Raw genomic sequence first — 24406 nt, 5'->3', positions numbered from 1 at the left:
CGGAACTAATTAATTTTTTTAATTTTATGATTTCTGTGTTTGTAAGTGAAGATTTAAAATTGAAGTATTCATGGAGTGAAACAAGTTTTCAATCTCTCTCTCTCTCTGTATGTTATTAACCTTGAAAATAAACAAGGTATTCCGCAGAAGTCCAAGGTTCGTCATAGTGTTCCTCAGAGAGGAAAATTTTGGGAACCCCTGCTCTATAAGATACATGTATACCGGGTGTTGTATGTATCATTCATAACAGTGACTTGAATAGGCTAAGTAACATTATCACAAATATAACGAAACATGAAAATGAAATGAAAAAGTGAAAATATGAAAACTAAAATTACATTATATAATCAAATGATTTTATTATTTACCTAAATTTCCACCTGCTGCCATTTCAAATGAATCGCTTGAACACCTGTAACAGACAATAAAACACGCGTTATAGTTAACGTTATTGTCTGGGATAGTGACGACCTGGCAATGATATTAATTATGTGCAACAACCTGCACGAGGAACCGAAATCTTGTATTACATAACAACCTATTTACATGACTTAATTGGCATCCTATACAGCAGGCAGTACCATACTTAATATGTAAAGTCTCACTGCTTAAAAACAACAGACCAAGTAAATATAAAACAGCAATCCCGTCTCCGCAATCCTACCTATACGACGAAACTGGACACTTGTTGATCTGAGCTCAGCATACAACCAAACGCATTGTGGATACCCTTTATCGGGTAGCCCCCAACAGAGAGCGCTTACAAAAAGCTATTTTTTAAGATAAGACGATGAACTTATTCACTGACCTCCGTGGATGTCTTGAGTTCGTAGGTCAACTGATAGTAACAGATAAATTGGTTCAGTACTGACGCTACTTACCGGCTAATGACGCCTGACGGACACACAGCCAATGAAGATAGAGGTTACCACGCAAGGACACCAAAAAAGTCGCCTACACTTGCCACATGACAAATTATCTTATTCTTCCTGAAATACTGTCGGTTTTAAACCAACCCATAAAAAAATACACCTGTAAGGCTGCGTATTACTCTGATTTGTCGTTACGGCAGCCACGAAAACAATAAACTGTATATCGTACAAAATAAATTTGGCGCTATTTTCTACGTTTTGCTTCTACTTCTGCCAACCAATCACAGTTCTTGTATTAGGAAAAACAGAAATATTTTGGACATTTGCGGTAATTTTCATTTCCCTCTGGATGTGCACGAACATGAAACGTGCGAGGCACTGTGATGTTTGTGAAATTTGCCTTACTCAGAGCAAAAACTGCGAATCATTCAGAAATATACAATAGTAGAAATGTCATCTCGCTATCTAACTGACCTTTCTTAGATGTTTCATTACGCAAATCTATCTCGTAAATGGTAGCAAGTGATAGGACTATTTGGCTGCGGAATATTTCAATGGGATAGCTACGTTACAACTAGATAAATGTGGATTCTGAGTTTCTGACAGTACTTATGATCATGTTTGGTATATTTTTGTAAATAATTTCTATATTATGTACAGTCCAAAACGAACAAAATAAAACACTGTTTTAAAATAGAGCTTCTGCTGGTTTTACTGGCATCCTGAAGGGGCAGCACTGTCCCTGGTTACAGAGCGTGGAGACGGAACTGGGAAGTTAATTCAATAAATCAGTGCTTCCTAATTGAACCGCCTCATTTAACCTAATGACAATTCGTTAAGTACATTTCATTATAACTGCATTCATTTGCACTGAATATTGGCAATACATGTGTAACACTGCTGTACCATCGAGAGAAAATCACGCTAGGAGTGACCTAGTTTCCTTACGTGAAAAATGACGTTCACTTGCGATCTGTCAACGCCTATGAAGTCATAGCAGGTGTGGTTATATTTTTGTAGCGTTACAGCAGCGATTGAACATCTTGAGGATAGCCGCATGTGGTGACTTCAGTTATGATTCATTGGCAGTTTGCTTACTAACTCACGGGGTCTGAACGTCACAGTTCTTGCGTTTTCAGTTGCACGAAGGATATTGTGCTATATGCAACTGTAAATAGTGTGAGAAGGAAGCATTATAAGATAACATGGAGCTGGCACGAAAAGGTAACATGTCATGTTATTGAAAGTAATTTAAAATTGTGTGCAAGTCATCAGTTTAAAGCGTGGAAATACTCCCTCTTTCGATACTCATCGCCTCTCTAGTACTATTAGAGTATTTGAATTTTGCACTGTGGATACAGTGTCAACAGAAAGAATCTAATGCACGGTGTATTTACCTGCAGATCACATTGTTATGACACCAAAATGCAAAACTACTGATTCAACAACCCTTGCGATTGAACGTAGGGCAGTTCCTTTGGATGATACCAAGAATGACAAAATACATGTTGCTGGTGGTGACCACCAGGGGATCATAATTAACAAAGAACTGGCAAAGGGTAAGTACACAGCATGTATTTATACGTTCCTATGTTAGAAAAGTAAACCACGAAGAATGGCGTTTGAATTTACTGGCTTTTGTTGAAAAATGACAACAATAGCGGCTGGTAAAAGTGTTGTACATGTCTCTTTTGACAGCTGGAAATATTAGCTAACACTTAAACTAATAAAAAGGCATATGTAATACTTGTTCTATACTGTATCTATGTTCAGAACAGAAAGAAAAATGTTACCAATATCAAGTACTCCTAGCAATATCAAAATTAGTGACGTGCAACGTTTTAGTGTAGGGGTAGATGAACAAGGAATGCTAACTTGAACGTTCCTGTTGTTTAGGTGTACATTATAACATGATTTTAATTCACATTGATTTCATATTTGCTTCTGGCGTTGCTCTATGTTAAATTAAGAGTCAAACATTAGCCTTCAGTATCTGCAACAAAAGCTCTTGCAACTAATGCCAACAATCCATCACAGTTTTCAGTACAGTACCATGGGCTGTCACAAGTTTTTATCAGCCATTGTTCACTCTTTCTGCCTCTCAGCCCACTGAGGTTCTCCTATAATGGTATAGGATGAAAACTTCAAATGGAAAGGGTATTGCAAGGATATTTTTTACATGCACAAGAATGGGAATCAGATATTATTATGCACTTCTTTGATGACAGCTAATATGACTTGCTGGACTCCAGTGTCACTAAAGAGCAATTAAAAAATTATTTTTAAATTAAACTAGACCATTAAGTTGAGCCTTCTGTCAGTGTATTTTATAATCAACACAATTCACAATATCAAACATTTTCTTAATGTACATGCATCGCCAAAAAGTAATATCTTAGTGTATGTAAAGTATGACTGTACGTAGACTGTGATCAATTAAGTAGAATCATATTTATTCATATAGAGTTATTTCTCCGCATTGTAAAACAAAGTAGGCCTAGTTAAAAGATAGAATATGTAAGTAACAAAGGATAACAGTTCACAATGAGAAAAACACTGTAAAGTGTGTGGCAGAGGGTGCTTCCCGTTCCACCACCTATTAAAGTTTCTTCCTATTCCCCTTATGCATATGGAGTGGGGGAGGAATGGCCATAAATGCAGAAATACTGAACGCTTTGGATCAGGGCAGTTAGGTAGATCATGGATTTCTTGATTTCCTAAAAACATTTGACTCATTACCACACCTATGCTTATTGTCAAGAGTATGAGGTTTCAAGTGACTGGACTGAGGACATTTTGATATGGAGGTCACAGCATGTTGTCTTTGATGGAGAGCCATCACCAGATGTAGAAGTAACTTCAGGTGTCCCCCAGGGAAGTGTTGGGACTCCTCCTGTTTGTCATACAATGTAGGCTTTTACTGCCGGTGTTGTCTTCACTTAAAACTCCAGGCAGTAGGCCGTGGTCGATTATAAAACTCCCCCGTGACGTTTCGTCTCAGATGGCGGGAGATGAAATATCGGGAGAGTTTTATACATTTAGCCCGGAAGTTTTAAGTGCCTTCCTGTTTATGTTTTATGTTAATGGTGCTAGAAACAATATTAACAGTTACCTCAAACTTCAAGCAGTTATCTGTAATGAAGTACTGTCTGAAAGAAGATGCATAAACATTCATTCAGCTCTTGATCAGATTTCAGAATAGTGCAGAGATTAGCAGCTTGCTTTAAATGTTCAGAAATGTTAAGTTGTGCACTTCAGAAAATGAAAAAATTTCGTATCCTATGACCATAATATCAATGAGTCACAGTTTGTTTCGGCCAGCTCATAGAAATATCTGGGTGCAACACTTTGTAGGTATATGAAGTGGAATAATCATGTAAGTGCAGTCATGGGTAAAGCAGATGGTAGACTTCGGCTTATTGGTAGAATACTGGAGAACTGCAATCATTCTACAAAGAACATTTCTTGTAAATCACTTCTGAGGTCGATTCTGGAATATTGCTAAAGTGTGTGGGATCCAAACCAAATAGAACTAACAGGGGATATTGAACGTTACAGAACGGCAGCACGAATAATCATAGGTTTGTTTGATCTGCGGGAGAGTGCCGTAGAGCTTTTAAAGAAACTAAACTGGCATACTCTTGAAGGTAGACATAAACTATTCTGAGAAAATGTACTAACAGTGTTTCAAGAACAGGCTTTAAATGATAACTCTTGAGAATATGCTACAACCCCCTATGTATCACTCGCAGAGGGATTCTGAGGATAAGAACAGAATAATTAAAGCATGCACAGAAGCATTCAATCTGTCATTCATCCATCGCTCGATACACGAATGGAACAGGTAGAAACCCTAATAACAGTTACAATGGGATTTACTGTCTACCAGCACTTCATGGAGGTTTGTAAAGTATAAATGTAGATGTAGAATGCCATTGTAATTAGTCTAATCTTGCCATTGCAGAGCCTGTGTAGAGGGCTCTAGTATATTCCTAGATTCTACACTTTATACTAGTCCTTAACACTTTCTGAGTAGGCTTTCATGTGTTTTATATCATCACTGTGACACTTTCCTATGTTCTATACAAACTTGTAACCATTTGCTCTGCCCTTCTTTCTGTGTGTTCAATATTTTTTGTTACTCGTATTTGATATTGGTCCTATGCACTTCTACGTTGGCTTGCGTGAGTGTTTCGTAAACTTGATATACCTGTGACTGCCCCAGCATTATCATTCGTTTCACATTCCTGCAAATTGTTACATCTAAGTATTTGTAGGAGTTCACAGATTCCAATTGTCTCAGCGGTAACTACTTTTCTGCTGTTTACGAAGTGCACAATTTTATATTTGTAAACATTTAAAGCAAATTGCCAATCTTCGCATCACTTTAGAATCCTGTCAAGTTTACAGTTTTGTTTGACATCCCTTGCAGTTGTTAATTTGTTAATAAACATTGGCGTGGTACCAAGTCATATGCTTTTTGAAACTGGAGAAATACTGTAGCTTCAAGATTGCCTTGATCCATGGCTTTCTAGATGGTATATGAGAAAAGTACAAGTAGGGTTTTACATTATCCTAAGTTTTGGAAATGATGCAGGTTTTTGTGGAGGAAGTCACGTTTAATCTGTCAGGAAGGTTGAAATTAGTGCACACTCTGCTGCAGAGAGTAAATTCTTCTGGATACATAATTTGTTACAGTAAGTACCATTGTTGAGTATACAGGTTATGCCACATGGAATTCCAGTTAGGCAGAGCGTTTGCTGCCTCACAGTTACTTCTGCTTTACCAGGAGCTCTGTGTGATAAACAAATAGCAGTTTATGGTGTCTGAACTGTATGATGACGATGAAGCTTGTTTCATCTTCACAAGTCCTCTTTGTGGGACAGTATTTGTCCACATACAGAACTCATTTCATCCATTGTACTTTTCTCATATACCATCTAGAAAGCCATGGATCAAGGCAATCTTGAGGCTGCAGTATTTCTCCAGTTTCATCCTCTCCCCCCCCCCCCCCCCCCCTTGTTTGTAATAATGTTTTAGCCTGTAGTTGCCCTTTTTCCCTGCTGGCTACCAGTTTTGGTACAAAGCATCATCCACAGGCCATTCCCAGGCATGCAGTTGTCACATTAGCTTTTCAAGTAAATCCATCAATCAGAAAGAGAGTGTGATAATTGCATGCCAGGGAATGGCTTGGGGATGGCACTCTGTACCAAGACTAGTGGTCAATAGCCAAAATAAAAAAATTAAAACTATAGACTAAAACATAAATTATTTCTAAAGTGTTTTAGACTGTTCCAACCGACAGTACATCGATAATATGTAACAAATTATTAATGCTCAAGAAAAAATGTAGCCTACAATATTTTTTTATTCCAACAGTGGCAATTCGCTCCATGCAGGAATTCAGTGGTAGTAAGGCCGATGCAGTAATATTGGTGTTAATAGGACATTCATCTTGCTTCTTTACAGACAGAAATTTGTTTGCATTATGTTTTATTCATGATGCAAGCTGGCTTCTTGCAAGAATGAGTTTTGTCCTGTGACATGGTTTTCTTTAAGAGTTGGAAACAATGTTTGTTCCAAAGATCTGTATGTTATGAGAGATTTATCTTGATAGAACATCTAATCCATAATACCAAGTAGCAGCTTCTTTCCTGATGCACTGCAAAATATTTTGCCAGAAGTTTTACCAGAAAAGCACGAGAAGTCAGACCAAGAAAGTGTTTCCTATCTGATATTATTGCCATATTCTGTCAGTGCTGTTGGGAAAATTCAGTTAATCTAATCCATAACTGACACTTTGGAAGAATGTTGTGTAAAAGTTTCTAGTGTTACAGCGTCTCTCCATTGGCTGTTCTTCAATGCCCATCTTTGGTGATGGTCTCAGATGTTGATCTTCAGTGACCCAACTTTGGATGTGACACCCTCCCGCTACATGCGTGGCTCTTTCCCCTGGTAGCATCACTGTCTTAAAGCCTTCCAAAGAAACTGAAGACCTAAATGCAAGTATCAAACGCATGAATAATATGACACAAATATACACCTATATTCATAAGACTGGCTGGCTCACTCAGTTATGCTTGACTAAAGCAGCTGTGGTAGAATTTGTGATGGAAAATTGACAGTTGTAAATCTCTCTGGTGGGTCACTGACAGGTATGATAATGTCAGGGGATTATCATACATTTACACCCATATTCCACAAGCCACCGCAAGGTGTGTGGCATAGGGTGCTTCTGGCACCACTTTATTTTCCCCTTTCTATGTTTATTCATGAATCGTGTGGGGAGAATAATTGTCTGTAGACGTCCTCATGTCAAGTCTTTCCAGTGCAGAGTTAGTCGACATTAGAGGGTAGATGATGTGACAATCACATGCTATGTTTTCTTCATTGATTATTGGTCCTTGGTGTGTCACTACCTCTTCTTGTAACTGAAACACCTATCCTTGTCCGTAAATAGAATATAAGATATGATACAGCCATTATGGTGGCTTTACCTGTGTACAGCATTAAATCTCGTCCTTTACCTTCTCTCCTTCATGATGGGATTTACAGAACACAACTTGTGAAATGAATGAATGGATTTCCATATCAAGAATGAGACTGGAGACAAATTATCCAGTGATGTGCTTATTATCCAAAACAATGTTGCTTTCAACATGAGACTAAAACTTTACTTTTTATCACTGGTGTAGATTACCTCTCTTTATACCCCAAATATCTTCCTCCTGTCCTGCAGTGAAATAGTATTTTCTGTGTATTTATTTGTTCATTCTCACAGCAATTGTCTTTCAGCAATAAAGGATTTGTCATCATAGTACAATGAAAATAAATAGCTAAGAAACATTCATTCGTATCCACAGAATACAAGGTGCTATCAAAAAGTAAAGGGAATTTTTTAATTTCATGGGCTTCAAAATTTCTTGTTATCTTGTTGGTGCACATGTTCCAGATGTATTTGTGTCTTTTCAGCAGTTTTGAATTATTTAATTTAGTTGACAGTTGAGAAGGTTACACATGTTTTAAAGTGCTCGGTGAATTTTTCCTTGCAAAACAACTGTGGCTTTTAAGAAAAATACTGTGGGTAAGACAAGAGTTTGTACCACTTGTAAACGTTCCAAGAGGGTGAAAAAGATGCTGAAGATGACGAACACCCTGGATGTCCTAGTACGCCAATTATAGACAGCAGTATCGAAGAAGTAAAGAAAATGGTTCTGGAAAATTGTTGAATCACCATGAGAGAGGTTGCTGATGATGTTGGCATATCCTTTGGCGTGTGTCAAACAATTGTTTCATATTGTTTGGGCATGAAATGTGTATCACCAAAGTTTGTTCTGAAGTTGTGAATTTCGACCAAAAAACAGTGTCGCATTAGATATCCTCAGGGATTCCTGAATGAAGTTGACATTGGTACAGTACTTCTAAAGAAGCCTATAACAGTGGATGAAACACAGGTATACTGGTATGACAGCGAAATTGAGGCTCAGTTGTCCCAATGGAAACTGCCTTAAGAGCTAAGACCTAACAAAAAAATTGCCAATTTCAATCACGTGTGAAGGTCTTCTCACTGTTTTCTGCAATTGCAGTGGGATAGTGCATTACGAGTACCTCCCTCATGGTCATACGATCAATGAGTATTACTACCTGGAAGTTATGTGCCTTTACATGAAGAAATACGAAGAAAACAGTCTGCATTGTGATAAAAAAACCTCTCGTGAAAATTGCATCACTATAATGCTCCCTCTCATACCTCAATGCTTATTCATGATTTTTTGGGAAAAATGAAACTTATGTTGCCTCAGCCACCATATTCACTGGACATGATTGATTCTATTCCCGAAGCTGAAGAGAACCAAGAAAGGATGTTGTTTTGCCACCATTGATAAGATAAAAACAGAATTGCTGAAGGAGCTGAACGCCTTAATGAAAGGGGAGTTTCAGAAGTGCTTCAAAGATTAGAAAAGTACTCACACAAGTGTATTATATGTGAGGGGGCTACTTTAATGGTAAAAAATTGATATTGATGAATGAATAAAGATATTTGAAGGAAAACAAAAAATTCCATTACTTTTTGATCACACCTCACATATAAGTATGGTTTATAAGGATAGGACAGGTGGTTGACTGTGGCCTTGATGAAGGAAAAATCCTGGCATTTGCCTGAGGTGACTTACGGAAATGTAAACCAAAATTATTGTCACATTGTCAACACATTCCTAATCTTCCTGAGTACTAAATTTTCTCCCCCTTTGTCTCGTCTGCTAACTTTACCCCATTATATATTATTCAGTCTTGCTCTTCCCAGGTCTTTTAAACTTCCCCAGATTTGATTCTGTCTATACTGTTGCCAGGCATTTCTGTTATTCTGATAGTATGTGATTCCTTCTCTTCAATCATAATATAATGAAAATCCCAAAACAATGTAACAACATGTTAATAGAACCAACATGACTGAAATACGATATATTCATTACTGTTATCTTTATTTTTAGACATGGATTACAGTGTTGGATGCTGTCGTGTCTACATCAGGTTACTTGCAGTAACCTCAGAAGCTGATGATTTTTATTGTTATTACTACTGTTGTTATTAGTGCTGTAACATTAAACACAGCAAATATGATCACTGGGCTAGTGTTCGTATTTTATCATTAATTGAACAATGCGTGTCAAGTGCCTACTAAGACCTCTTGGCACTGGTCCCAATGTACCAAGAAACCAATTTCACTGGTTTTATGCCATAGTCTAGTTTGATTTTGAGGTTCCTGGATCTGATAAATGTTTCTTGTTGAACCCAGTGTGATGACGTCTATAATTCGTGCTTTCTTTTCCTATGCGTTACAGCTGTTAATCTTCCTAAGCCAGAGGTCCTACATTAATTTGGTATATTTGTTTTTGGCAACTATTTGTGGCTTGTGGCTCCACCAGTTCTTTGCCAAAACCGTTTTGGGATACGTTACAGTGGATCATTTGTACCACAGCATTGTGCCTCTGTTTGTAATCAGTCTGATCAGTCTTTTTGGAACAGCTCGAGGTGGATCACAGCTTCTGTGCAGAGTCTGCAGTTTGTCTCGTGCCAGATTTCTCGCTTTTGGTTTTGGTGGCATCAGTTCTGATGGCTTGTTCACATGCAACAAAAATCAGTCCTTCAGTTTCTTTCTATAGTGTTCTGTTGGTCTGCCAAGTCCAGGTCTTTTCCTTACCTATTCTGCCTTCAATCTTTTCTAAAAACTTCCCATATAATGCTTTATTGTGCAGGCTGTCAGTCTTGGATTGGATTGCAGCTTTGTTGTGTTGGTTCTTTGTTTGCTGTACTTTGAGATGCTGCCTGTTGTCGGTTTCAGTCTGAGCTGATTTCTGGCCATTTTTCACTTAAAGTGCCATTTCGTACTTCTCTTCTTCCAATGGCTGCCTCCCTTGCAATAGTCGAATAATAATAATAATAATAATAATAATAATAATAATAAAATCAGTAATTATTGATACATGTTCAATTACCCGAAAGTTCCTAAATGCAATATAACACATACCATACAGTTAAAAGGAAGTGACGCCTGATCAAGGTCCGCGTCACTTTCCATTTTTAACCAGACTTAACGTCTGAGAAAGTAAAGAATAATAATAATAACTATTATTATTATTATTATTATTATTATTATTATTATTATTATTACAATAATAATAGCTTGGTGATTTAAGTTCATAGGTTTTTGTTTTGCGTGTTGATATTTCGGTTGCTATGGGATTATTTATCGATTGTCACTTTGTATTTGTAGCTCATTGTTGCAAATTTGACTTTAATATTGTCATTTGGAGATAGTGTGTGGAGCTGTGGGTGCTAGAAATTGGAACATTTCCAACATATTGTTGAGTTTGAGTCCAATAGAGGGGTGACAGCAGCGGAGGCAGCTGGCAACATTTGTACCATGTATAGGGTAAATTCCATTGGATACAGCGTGGCAAGAAAATAGTTTTATCATTTTGAGGGGGATCATTTTGACATTAGGAGCTCTCCATGTTCAGGAATACCTTCAGCGTTGGATGACGATTATTTAACTGTGTTAATCGACAATGATCAACATCAGCATACTTTAGAACTGACCACTGTGATGAACTGTGATCATCCCACCGTTGTGCAAAACTTGCATACAGTAGGGAGGTTAAAAAATGGGTGTATGGCTACCACATGCTCTTAAGCCAAAATCACAGAAATCAGTGGGTGCCCATAGGTACGTCTCTGCTTGCTTGTCATCAGTTGGCTTGTGAACGCCACCAACTATTCCTATCCTGTATCGTTACTGGTAACAAGAAATAATGTCTTTATCTTAACATGAGGAAATGAAAGAAATGGTTGAGCCCAAAGAAACAACAGCTCTGTGTACAAAGACCGGTGCGCTTCCACAAAAGATAATGTCACACATCTGGTGGAACAGCAATGTTGTGGCGTACTACAAATTGCTTCCCTGGGGTGTAACCATCACCACTGACATTTCTTGTCAATAACTGATATATCTTGCAGATGCAACACAAGAACAGTGACCAGGAAGACAGCGTGTACTGACGCTACTCCATGATAATGTCGACCCTCATTCTGCTACACTGACAAAAAACAATCTACAGCAATTGAGTTGGGAAATCATTCTGCACCTATGTTGCTCTCCTGATATAGCACTCTGATTTCCACCTTTTCTGCTCTCTATGAAACAACCTTCAAGGAGCTTCATTTTTAGATGAAAATATGCTCTGGACATGGCTCAATGAGTGCTTCGCCTCAAAACCATGTGATTTCTATAGCTGTGGAATCGAAAAGTTACCCCAGCATCGGCAGACCATTGTAAATAGTGCAATATTATTGATGATTAAACCATATTTTATCTGTATCTCTTGGTTTTTTGTACTTACGGAAAAATGCTACGAAATTATGGGCCAGTCTAATAATATTATAATTAACAACTTGGTTGGCCACATTGGACCACTTGAGTGATTCCATGTTCACTTTATCTTTGAAGATTGGACTACTTACTTTTTTCACTCAGCCCAGTACTTTTGTATTCGTTCCAAACTCAATTTTCTTAACTCGCCTGAAATCTCTACCGGTCTTCTGCACTGAAAATTTAAGATTCATAAAGAGAGTGTTAATTTTGTTTTTGTTCTCTGGATCAGTAATTCTAAGTCCGACTGCTTAAAGATCTTGCTGAATTTCTTTGACCCACTGTCTTCCTGTCTTCTTTCCGAGACTTCTCATCACTAGTTGTTTTAAAATCCTGTTATCAGGCAGTCATAAGGCATGAAGGAAATATTAGAGATTCTTTTTTTCTTCATTGTGCTGGTGATTGGGTCAATTTCACAATAGACAGTTTCGTTAGGGAGGATTCTCCAGACTCCATCAACGTGGTTTTTATTTATTTATTTTTTATTTTTTCAATGCATATTCTGATAATTCTTCGTTCAGTCTTGAGAAGTTGATTGTTTCTTCATTCATTTTTAATTTGGAGCAGAGTTTCACAAGCATAAGTTGCTTCCAGGAGAGTTACAGTTTTGTAATGTTGGATCTTAGTGTCTGTTGACAGGCATTTCTTATTATATGTTGACCAGGTTAGAAATTGTGCTTTTTTTCCCCATTGGTTCTATTTATCTGTGTTGCTTTCTCACCCAAGTTGTGCAAAATAATTTCTCCATGATATTTAAGTTGTAGAACTATATTAATTGCTTGATGATTTATGAGGATTTTATCTATGCAAAGAGGCTTCATGGGCATGATTTCAGTTTTCTCCAAGGATATTTGTAATACTATTTTTGAAGCAGTTTTCTGGAGACTTATGATCTGAGCACGAACTACTTCCATGTCAAAGGCTAAGAGAGCTAAATCAGCAGCGAACCAAGGCAGTTTGCTCTTATTGCTGTTTCTCCTCCAATTTTGATTTTACATGGATTTTCTTTTTGCCAGATTGTCATGATGTAATTGAAGGCCACATCAAAAAGCAAAAGGGACAATCCATTACCTTGTCTTGAGTCCTGTTTCTATTGTGAAAGCTTTTGACATTTCTCCTCTAAGCTTGACATTTGAATTTGTATTAGTTAAAGTTAGCTGAATGAGTCTTCCCAGTTTGGGATGGAGGCCATATGATGTAAGGATTTTTAGAAGTGTGGGTCTATGAACACTATCAAATGCTTTTTTTAAATCTATGAATAAGATAAATAACTGTTAGTTTCTATATTTGTAATACTCAATTATTAGTTTCAGGCTAAGAATTTCGCCTGAGCAGCTTCTGTATGGTCAAAATCCTCCTTGACAGTCTCCAAGTTGTGGTTCCAGAATGTTTTTGATCCTATTGTAAATTATGTGGGAGAAAATTTTGTATGTGCAGAACAGAAGGGTTATTCCTCTGTAATTATCTGGGTTGGTTATATCGCTTTTTTTAATAATGGATGGATTATTCCTAAGGTCCAGTGCTCTGGAATTTTCTCTATGATCCACATTTCAATATGATGTTAGTGGAGATTTATGACTGCAGGTTTTCCAGCATTCTTCCACATTTCTGCAAATACATGGTCTTCACCACATTCCTTATAATTTTTTTGTTCCTGAATTGTGACCTCTACCTCATTGATAGCTGCAGGATCTAATAGGTCTGGGGTGGTTAAAATAGGAGCTTCTGTGTACTTGATATTTTTCCAGTGGGTCACCACAATTTAAATGTTTGTTGAAAGTCTCTGGAAAGATCTCTGCATTTTCTTGATTACTATGCACTAACTTACCTGACTCATCTCTCAGCATCAATGTTGGGGACTCATATGTTTTAAGATGTCTCCAAAAGGTTTTGTAACAATCTCTTGACTGTTTCTTCTGGAAGTTCTATTTTCTCTAGGGTATTTTTGAGATGTTTGTGTTTTGTCTGTCTGATGATTTTATGGGTTGATTTTCTTTGCTTAGTTAGTTCTAGATGTGATTCTTCAGACTTTTTTTTATTGTAGTCGACAGATCCTTCACCTGATTTCCTTGTGTACTTCTCATTTTTTGTTAAGATAGTTGGGTCAAATTTTCTTCTAGTTTTTATTTTCTGAGATCTTTTCTTTACCATTGGTGTTAATTTTATTTTGATCTTCACAACATGACCCTGAGACTTCCACCTTCCCACCCCCACCCCCCTATGGCCTGGGATTTAGAATAGGCCTGAGGTATTCCTGCCTGTCATAAGAGGCGACTGAAAGGAGTCTCACACCTTTTGCCCTTTATGTGATGGTCCCCGGTAGGGTTTGACCTCCATTTTTCAAAATTTTCCCGAAGAGCGAGCCAATTGGAGAAGGGCGCCTTACATGGTGCATAGTGTCCATCGTGCATTGAAATCTTTAGGCCACTTCTTTGTTGTGGTATTGCAGTCCCGCTCATCCTCAATCTCTTGAGCCAGGACACCTTCCTGGATGCATTTTCCTCCACCCACTATGCAGTGTAATTTTCTTCACTGACGAGGACCATGGAATTCTTTGCACCTAGTAGCTAGCACGGTAGCCAGTCCGTTGTGGTGGGGCCGCCATGTACCCTGTTGGTCGTAGCCCCCTGACAACAATGGGATCGCTCTGCTAATGTCTACACTGTTAACTCCCCACATATGCCATGGAGTAGATGCCTATCTCCCTGGGGCATTGGGACTCCCGGCAATGGCCATCCTGCCAGGTGGCCCTTGCTGAGGCTGGGTGGCGCCTGTGGGGAAGGCCCCTGGTCAGAGTGGGTGGCATCAGGGCGGGTGACACACCATGAAGCGTAGTACGTCCTCTCTTGCTGGTCGTCCACCGCCAGCAGTCTCTAAGCGGGCAAAGTGTAACTTCAGTGCTAAGAAATATGCCCCAAATCATTCCCCTCCCTGGCCACACCATGGGAGGGACGCCAGGCTAAGGATGGCAGTGAAGCCTATTCGCCCCGGTACTGTGGAGCATTTGCAGGACAAGATTGGAGGAAATTTGAGTGCCTGCATTCTTGGCTATGACCTCATCTTACATCACCAGAACCAGAAAACTACACCTGCCTCCTTGATGCTGGAGGGCACTTCTCTCCCTGTTGGTCCTACTTTGGGAGCAACACCCTCCAACCATCGGGGCTATCAGTCCCCACTTCTGAGCCAGAGAAGTGTAAGTTTTCTTCGCTCCTCTAGAAGATGGTCCCTTGGGTCACTCCTTTCCCAGATTCTGCTAGTGGTCAAGATGACACCTGCCAGTGGCTGATGGGTCCAAAAGCAGCTGGTCGTAGGGCTTTATGCTGATCCTCAGTCCCGGAGACTGAATTAGTGAAGTCCTCCCAGCCAGGGAAACCCAAGGAGCAGCAAGAGAAATCTAAAAAGAAGGTCACCAGGACCAAGGGAATTGCGGTGGCATCCACACCTACAAGCTCTGCATCTGCGGATGAGGTGGAGATTTTGGCGTCTACTGAGGATCTAGATCTCGCCGGATCCACAGACACAATGGATATAGACTGCTCAGGCAAAACGTCTGTGGCAGCAGGTGACCCTGAGGTGTAAACTGCCTCATTGAATGTTCCATGCCTCACAATGACGTCATCCTCCAGTGGAATTACGGCGGTTTTTTCCACCGCCTGGCTGAGCTACGGCAACTGTTAAGCTTTACACCTGCTATCTGCATTGCCCTCCAGGAAACCTGGTTCCAAGCAATGCGGACCCCAGCTCTCCATGGCTATAAGGGATACTACAGGAACTGTAGCGACTATAATAGAGTGTCAGGTGGAGTTTGTGCTTATGTCCTAAACTCGGTCTGTAGTGAAACTGTGCCCCTTCAAACCCCTCGTCAAGCTGTGGCTGTCAGAATAAGGACGACGCAGGAAATAACTGCAATGTATATCTTCCTCCAGATGGTGCAGTATCCCTGAATGTATTAGCTGCACTGATTGATCAACTCCCCAAACCTTTCCTACTTTTGGGAGATTTTAACACCCATAAGCCTTTATGGGATGGCACCACGCTTACTGGCCGAGACAGATATGTCAAAACTTTACTGTCTCAGTTCGACATTTGCCTCTTAAATACTGGGGCTGCTAAACATTTCAGTGTGGCTCATGGTAGCTATCCATTGGAGAACACATGACGACCTGTGTGGTAGTGACTTCTTCCCCATCTTACTGTCACTGCCCTCTCATCAGGCCCACAGTTGCCTGCCCAGATGGGCTTTAAACAAGACAGACTGGGAAACTTTCGCCTCTGCTGACACTGTTAAATCTCCCCCACATGGTAACATCAATGTGATGGTTGAGCAGGTGACAACAACAATCGTTTCTGTGGCAGAAAACACGATCCCTCACTCTTTAGGGTGCCCCCAGCGAAAGGCAGTCCTTTGGTGGTCGCTAGAAGTCGCTGAAGCAATTAAGGAGCATCGGTGAGCTCTACAGTGGCATAAGTGGGACCCTTCCCTGGAGCGCATCATAGCCTTTAAATGGCTCCATGCCCTCGTCTGCCAGATTATCAAACGACAGAAGTCAGAGTGTTGGGAGAGATATGTCTCGATCATTGGGTGCGATACGTCACTTGCCCAAGTCTGGGTAAAGATCAAACGTGTTTTCAGGTACCAGACGCCAACAGGTGTTCCCGGTGTTAAAATAAATGGCGTGTTATCGACCGACGCAAACGCAATTTCCGAGCACTTTGCTGAGCCCTATGCTCAAGCCTCTGTGTCAGAGAATTACCCTCCAGCCTTTTGCGCTCTCAAACAGTGGAATGAAGGGAAAGTCCTCTCATTCACTACACACCGCAGTGAATCCTATAATGCCCCATTTAAAGAGTGGGAGCTCCTCAGTGTCATTGCACATTGCCCCAACACAGCTCCTGGGCCAGAGCTGATCCACAATCAGATGATTAAACATCTCTCATCTGACTACAAGCGACATGTCCTCGTCATCTTCAACTGGATCTGGTGTGACTGTCTCTTTCCATTGCAATGGCGGGAGAGCACCATCATTCCGGTACTCAAACCAGGTAAAAACCCGCTTGATGTGGATAGCTATCGGTCCATCAGCCTTACCAACGATCTTTGTAAGCTGCTGGAACTTATGTTGTGTCGGCGGTTGTGTTGGGTCCTGGAGTCACGTGGCATATTGGCTCCACCTACTGCCAACAGCTGGTTGCCATCTTTTTTGATTTACGAAAAGCGTATGACACCACCTGGTGACATAATATCATTGCCACATTATACGAGTGGGGTCTCCGAGGCCCGCTCCTGATTTTTATCAAGTTTCCTTTCGCTTTGTACTTTCTGTGTCGAAGTTGGTGCCTCCCATAGTTCCCCCCCCCCCCCCCATATCCAGGAGAATGGGGTCCCGCAGGGCTCCGTATTGAATGTCTCTCTATTTTAGTGGTCATTAATGGTCTAGCAGCAGCTGTAGGGCCGTCCGTCTCACCTACTCTGTACGCAGACAACTTCTGCATTTTGTATTGCCCCTCCAGTTCTGGTGTTGCTGAGCAAAGTCGTGTGTTATGCACTTCTGTCGGTGTCATACCGTTCATCCATTGGACTGGTTTTTGATGCCCAATTGACTTTCCTTCCTCACCTTCGTCAGCTTAAGTGGAAGTGCTGGCAGCACCTCAATGCCTTCCGCTGCCTGAGCAACACCAACTGGGGTGCAGATCGCTCTACTCTGCTGCAGCTCTACAGAGCCCTTGTTGAATCCCGCCTTGACTACGGGAGTCCGGTTTACGGTTAGGCGGCGCCCTCGGCATGGCGATTACTCGACATAGTGCACCACTTTGCTGTTCCCCTAGCGACAGGAGCTTTTGGGACAAGTCCAGTGACCAGCGTCCTAGTGGAGGCCAGAGTCCCTCCATTGCACGTTAAGTGTGCCCAACTGCTGGCCAGTTACGTTGCACAAGTTCTTAGTTCTCCTGCGTATCTGAATCACCATCACCATCTCTTTTTCCTACCCACAGTGGTTCATCTCCTGCATCAGCGGCCCAGGTCAGGTCTTCCAATTGCAGTTCGTGTCCGATCCCTTCTTTCCGAACTGGAATCCTTGCCATTACCAGCTATACTTGAGGTCCATTCACGTACACCTCCACGGTGTACACTTAGGTCGCAGCTTCGCCTGGACCTTTCACGTGGCCATAAGGACTCGGTTAACCCTGTGGCTCTCTACTGCCACTTACTCTCGATTCTTGAAATGTACAGGGGCCACGAAGTGGTTTATACTGACGGCTCAATGACTGATGCTCATGTCAGCTTTGCATATGTCCACGGAGGATATATTGAGCTTTTAGGGTGGGTGTGTTAATGTGTCACAGAGGGGCTAGATTGTCCTTTTTATTCTCGTGGTTTGTCAGCCACGGTCATCGGCTCTCTTATTTTTACCCCTTCCACCTGTTTCTTGCTTCTCTCTGTTGTTTTCTTTTCCGGTTTTGTCCATAGTAGTGCTGGTTGTCCTTCTGTCGTTCTTTTGGTTCTTCCATTCTCCTGTTATTGTGCTGTACGTCTCCATTCTTTTCTTCTTTCCATTGTGTAATTATTTTACTGGGAACGAGGGTCCAATGACCTCGCAGTAGGTCTCTCCCCCTCCTCTTTTAACAAACAAACAAACAAACCAACCAATCTTCATCCCCTTAAAACTTTGACATTGTAGATTTCACTATGGTGAAATTTATCCATACATTCATGGTCCAGGTACCATTCGCCCTTTTGGAAATCGGGGTGTTTCCAGGTTTTTAATATTGTGAGGATTCCTTTTAAAATGTGTTGATTTTGAGACCAGGTTAAGGTCATTAGAAGTTTCAATTAATCTTTGACCATTTTTGTTGATCAGTTAATGTGCAGGCCATTTTCCAGTGCTACCTCTGTATCTTCTATCTTGCCCCACTTGAGCATTGATCCCACCAAGGATAATTTCTATATTTGATGGAGGAATGTTGATTAAGACTCGATCCAGGGCATCCCAAAATTTCTCTGTTTCTTCTGTGTTCTTCAGAGTATTATTTTTCTGATTGGTGGGAGCATGTGCATTGGTAATTGTGTAAGTCGTATTTGCTTATTTCAGAGTTAGAGTTGCAAGTCTGGGACACTGAGATGTGAATTCTGTGATAGTCGATAATTTTGAGATCTGTAAGAAATCCATCGCCAAATTGTGGACAATTTTTCATGACTCTTTTTCCAGGGATTCCTTTATAAAGTTGGTATCCCTGTGATTCCATAGGGTCTTGATCACTGTTTCTGATTTCTTAGAGAGCCATGATTACAATTTTGTGTTTCTACATTATATCAGTGACAATTTTTAATTTTCCAGCTTTGCACAAGGAGTTAACATTGTGTGTCGAGAAGAATGAGATTTGTTTAAGTTTAATCCTTTGATATTTTTCGGTTTGTACTGACTGTTGAGTTTCTAGACACTCCGATCCATCATTATCTTCTGAATGACAGCCAACCGAATCCGAATGCTGTCTTCCAGCAATCTATGGTTGCAGTCGGTGGAATTATTCTTCGAAAGACTGTTCATGGTCGACTGTCTAAGGTGCCATCTTGGTGTGAAGATAAATCCTTGAATTAAAATCTGAATGTTATTCAGAAAGGTGATGATGAAGGATGAAAGATGACAGCATGAAATTTTGAAGACAGAAAAAAATAGAATGGGTCCGACACTTTGAGAGTTGAAGAAATTGGCCTAAGAAAGACAAGGGCCATTAAAGGATTTGAAAATGAAAGACACACTAGGCTTACATACGTTATGCCCTTGGGGTCAGAAAAGAGCAAGGATTGACCAAGAGAGGTCAGATAGGATAGATGAAAGTGAGGAGTGTGGCACAAGTAAGTGGAAGCAATGCCAGACCCAGCTTGGGGACCTGTGCTTGCCACACACGTCACGGAAGATGCTTGCTTCTGAGCACAACCTAATAATAATAATGATGATGATGATGAATTGTTAACGTATGGGCTGCCAGACAACCAAGTAAAGTGTCTATTTGATGAGAGATATTCTCAGGCATCACATTTCTTTCATCTTCTCTCTCGGCACTTTGTTCTGTCCATTTCATTCCTATTTCAAATTTCTTGACCTTTAAATTTGAGTACCTTGTGGTTAAATGTATGTTTGTCTTATATGTCTGAGTGTGCCATATCAGCATCCTTCAGGTCTATTGTGATGTGGGTAAATCAGTTCATGTTCCTGATGATTTCTGTGTACTCAAAGCTCTGGTTTGTTGTCAAGTGTTTGCCATTCTCTTGATATGCCCATAAAATTTCAGTTAATCTTTCTTCATGGTGATGTGTGTGATGCCCAACGTCTGTTCAATCTCTTGCCTACTCCACAATCTGTGATATTCAGTATTTTCTAGGCACCTTTCCAGTCCATGGCCAATGTGTCTGATGCACATAAGATTTCTGGCTTGATGACAGTTATGTCATATTTCTATGTTCTGTGACAAGGATGATTTACTGTAGGTGTTTCCAGTCTTCCAGAATGGGCTAATCATCTCTATATTTCACTGTTTGTGAGCTTCTTTGTCTGTTTCTTTCATCATGATCTTTTTTGGTGCATATTTTTTATTTGTCACATATGCCAGTTTTGTTCGACATTTTCAGCCTTCCCTTTGAGGCTCTAGATTTGCTTTAACGCAGTTTGGTGTTACTTGGAAATATTACCAAAGCATCAGTGAATGCGAGACAGCCTGTATCCTGTCATTCCGTTTTCCTTCCTATACTGGTTAATAAAGTTCCTGTATCATCAGCTTTTTCCATTCCCTGACTGCTTTGCATAATAGAATATTGAACAATAGTCTAGAAATAATGTTGCCTTGTCTCACCCTTGTTCTAATCTCAAAGGACTCTGATAACTCTCCCGTGATTTTAATTTTGGATTTGGTGTTTCTTAGTGTGTGTGTTTGATAATGTTCACTGTCTTCTTGTTGAGGCACCTTTCTTTCAGTTCTTGGATCAGAGGCGATCTATCTATAGAGTTCATGCCTTAATGAAATCTACAAAGGTGCGCATGGTCTCTGCTTTTCATCACTTGATATTATTATATACATTTCATATACTATGTGTGTTGTAATGTTAATTTACTGAGGGTACCTTGTTAGATGTAAGGGATGGCTTGATGGCCATAATCTTGTCATGTGAAATAAGTGAGTAAATGAATAAAGTGTGATTTCATGTGACACTTCCTTGTTGTACATTTCATTTAAGTAGACATTGGTTAATTTCAGATGCGGATGATAGCCCAGCACAGCTGTCCCTGGAGTTCAGGGTGTTCCTCGTGAATGCCCAGACAGGCAGCCATACACGCGAGAGCCGTACGCTGCACTATTGGTTCGCAGAGGAGCTGCCAGCGGCGGAGCGTCCGTCTGTGGCTCAGCTGTTCTTCAGGGAGCTGGTCAGCCCACAAGAATTCCCCAGGGGTAGCTATTCTGTTTAATAGTCTGAAAAAGTTCGGTGTTACAGGCATTTTTATTAGGATGGAGTCCATAGGCACACTGATGTTTCCAATAGTGCCATTCTGCTTTGACCGATGACCTAATTGGGAGTTAGGTTGTGACATATCAATACCCTGATGGGATCCTACTCACAGTTTCCTGTTTCCTAAGATCTTATCATAGTAACAGTTCTGTTTGCAGTCACACTGATGTGGCTTAACTTTAAACATTGCCACCAGCAAATCATGTGTAAAGATGGGATTCGTGTGAACCTATTTGCCAAATATCTTGTTATCCTTCGGTATCAGTTATTGATACTATGAATTTCCTATTCTTGGATAATACTATAATATTTGAGCGTTACCTCCACAGTTTGTACACATCCACCTGTGTAAAATTGCCCTGTTCTAAATAACTTGCATAAGAATGATAATGTCGTTCACATACCACAACCTAAGCCATCGTATTGATTTCAACAAAATTTGGCAGACATATCATTTGTTATATGAAAAAAGTAGTGACGTAAGTACAACCTGGCTCCCATGTGGGTGGGGTGAAAGAGGATTGACAGTGCCTGTCATCTAGGTTGCCCTGCATGCCTGGCAGTTGTCAGAATGCATTCCAATAGGTATATGTGCAGATGGGCACAGCTGAGCAGAGACAGGGTGGAGGAAGAGAGGGGGAGAAGGAGATGGATGAAGAGAGGGGGGAGGAGGAGATGGACAGGGAGAGGGGGGATGAGGAGACGGACGGAGAGAGGGTGGTAGTGGAGAAGGCAGGCAGAGAGAGGGACCGGGAGGAGATGGACAAAGAGGGTTGGGGGGAGGGCAGGAATGGACAAGCAAAGAGAGGAGAAAGGTGGAAAAGAGCAGTGAGAGGAAAGGAAGTGGGATATGGAGAGTGAGAGGTGGGGGAGGAAGGTAGTAAGAGAAGAGACAGGATGGGGAGGTGTAGGAGGCAGATGGAAGATGGAGAGGGGTGCGGGTGGCTAGAAAAAGAAGGGGGGATAACCTGGACAGAGAGAGGGGGAGGAGGAGATGGAAAGAGAAAGCAAGGTGGAGAAGATGTGTACGATAAATGTGTCATATGCTTATGTGGGCAAAGTTGTGGGTAAAAGGCCAGTAATATATAATGGAAAAGCTGGAATGAAATAACAACAATAGGAAAAGATAGATTCCTGCTCACAACTTAGCAGAGATGTTGAATGGCAGACAGGCACATTGAAAAATAGTGGTGTATAATAGTAAGTTATCACTCGTATTCCATCGACATAAACAAAAGTAAGCTCATACACATAGTCACTGAGGTCGGAGACTGCATTGCAGGTGAGCAGGTAACCTTGCTGAGATGGGAAGTTGGATTACAGAAGAGGGGTGGGGCAGGAAACAAGAGGCATAGGGGGTAGTGGTGAGAAGGAAGATGATAGTGCGACTGTGGGAGAGTTCAGGGGACAGTTCAGGTCTGCTAGTTGCAGCAGTGTGAAGCTGTGCTGTGGGGCATAAGGGGAAAGGAGAGAATCAGAGGAGGAGAAAGGTGTGCTTAGGTGGGGGGGAGGGGGGGGGGTGGGAGGACAGAACATGTGTGAGGCTAGAGTGGGAACAGGGAGGGGATAGGCAGGTGGAGGAAAGTTGAAGCCAGGGGCACTACAGGAAAGATGGTATGTTACAGGGAGAATTGACATTTTCACATTTCAGAAAAGCTACTGTTGTGAAACAGTTGTCGAAGTTGAACAGATCCTATCGGGCGGCGTGCTCGGCAGCTGGGTGGTTCAGTTGTCTCTCGGCCATGGTCTGTCAGTGGTCATTTGTGCTGACAGCCAGCTTGTTATTGCTCGTGGCCATGTTGAATGCCACACAGTGTTTGCAGCTAATTTGGTAGACGACATGGCTGCTTTCACAAGTAGCCCTACCTGTGATGGAAATAACAGAAAGAGAGTAATTGGTAGTTGGAGGATGCATGGAATAGGTCTTTCATCTAGGTCTATTGCAGGGATATGAGCCATGGACAAGGGGTTGGGAGCGTGGACGGAATAGGGTAAGGCAAGGATATTGCCTAGATTAGTTGGACAGTGGAACATCATTGTAGGAGGAATGAGGAGGGTAGTGCGGAGGATCTTTCTCATTTCAGGGTACAAGAGAAGGTATTGAAAGCCTGGCAGAGAATGTGATACAGTTGCTAGAGTCCAGAGTGGCACTGAATCATGACGAGTTCCCATTTGTGACTGGACATGGAGTATGTGGGGGACAAAAGGTGACTGAAGAGACAAGGCAGATCTGATTCTAGACAAGATGCGAAGGATTATTTCGGTCTGCATGGGGTCCAGTGAAACAATCAGCATATTTGGAGGAGAGGACTGCTTCTCACGACAGATGCTAGGTTGTATGGGAGGGATTTCTTGATGTGGAATTCTTGGTAAGTTTGATGTGATGTGGCTAGAGGTACTGATGTAGCCACCATTGAGATGGAGATCAGCATGGAAGAAGGTGGCTTGATGGGATGAGGAGGACCAGTTGAAGTGAATGGAGGAGGAGATGTTGAGGTTCTGGAGGATGTGGATAGGGTGTCCTCGCTCTCAGTCCAGATCATGAAGATGTCAGCAATGAATGTGAACCAGTTGAGAGGTTTGGGATTCTGTGTGGTTCACCCCTGAATAGGTTAGCATAGAATGGTACTGTGAGGGTACCAATCGCTGTATCATGGATTAATTTGCAGGAGATGCCTTCAAGGGAGAAGTAGTTGTGGGTAAATATATAGTTCATTATGGTGACAAGGAAGGAGGTTATAGGTTGGAGTCACTTGGGCTGCGGGAAAAGTATTGTTCAATAGCAGCAATGCCATGGGCATTAGCATAGAGTGAACTTGTGTCAGCAGTGATGAATAGGGCCAGGCAATAAAGGAACAGGAACTATGGGAAATGGGAGTGGTGTATTTGTCACAGTAGACAAGAAACCCAAATCCATTGAGACAGAAATTGAAGCTGCATATGTGTTTGGGCAAGGCTCAGTATCGGGTGTGGGCGTAAAACGATAATTGGATCCTTCTATCACCCACCAGACCCATCTCTTGCTCTAACTGAAAACTTTAGAGAGAACCTCAGTTCACTTGTATCTAAGTTCCCCAGTCATACTGTAATCATTGGTTGAGA

The 24406-nt window shown here is 41.1% G+C and overlaps 2 protein-coding genes across 8 annotated transcripts in view; one reads left to right on the top strand and one right to left on the bottom strand.

Annotated features, from left to right (window-relative positions):
* LOC126215053 (bifunctional purine biosynthesis protein ATIC) overlaps positions 1 to 993 on the bottom strand; it is a 102504-nt gene extending 101511 nt beyond the window's left edge. Inside the window, exons 1-2 of one of the 6 annotated variants that reach the window (XM_049941698.1) lie at positions 882 to 993; positions 369 to 412 (exon numbers count right to left, since the gene is read on the bottom strand). In XM_049941698.1, coding sequence (XP_049797655.1) covers positions 369 to 390 — 22 coding nt within the window. In that variant the 5' untranslated portion in view covers positions 391 to 412; positions 882 to 993. The other 5 variants (XM_049941699.1, XM_049941696.1, XM_049941695.1 and 2 more) reach the window with 5 other exon arrangements.
* The window catches only part of LOC126215054 (uncharacterized), a 122268-nt gene continuing 98820 nt past the window's right edge, over positions 959 to 24406 (top strand). For both annotated transcript variants that reach the window (XM_049941701.1, XM_049941700.1), the window contains exons 1-3: positions 959 to 2096; positions 2276 to 2431; positions 21055 to 21246. In XM_049941701.1, coding sequence (XP_049797658.1) covers positions 2078 to 2096; positions 2276 to 2431; positions 21055 to 21246 — 367 coding nt within the window. In that variant the 5' untranslated portion in view covers positions 959 to 2077. The remainder of the gene's footprint in view (positions 2097 to 2275; positions 2432 to 21054; positions 21247 to 24406) is intronic.

The sequence above is a fragment of the Schistocerca nitens genome, chromosome 12 (genome assembly GCF_023898315.1).
Source record: "Schistocerca nitens isolate TAMUIC-IGC-003100 chromosome 12, iqSchNite1.1, whole genome shotgun sequence".
Lineage (NCBI taxonomy): Eukaryota > Metazoa > Arthropoda > Insecta > Orthoptera > Acrididae > Schistocerca > Schistocerca nitens.
This window is presented reverse-complemented; position numbering and strand designations above follow the sequence as displayed.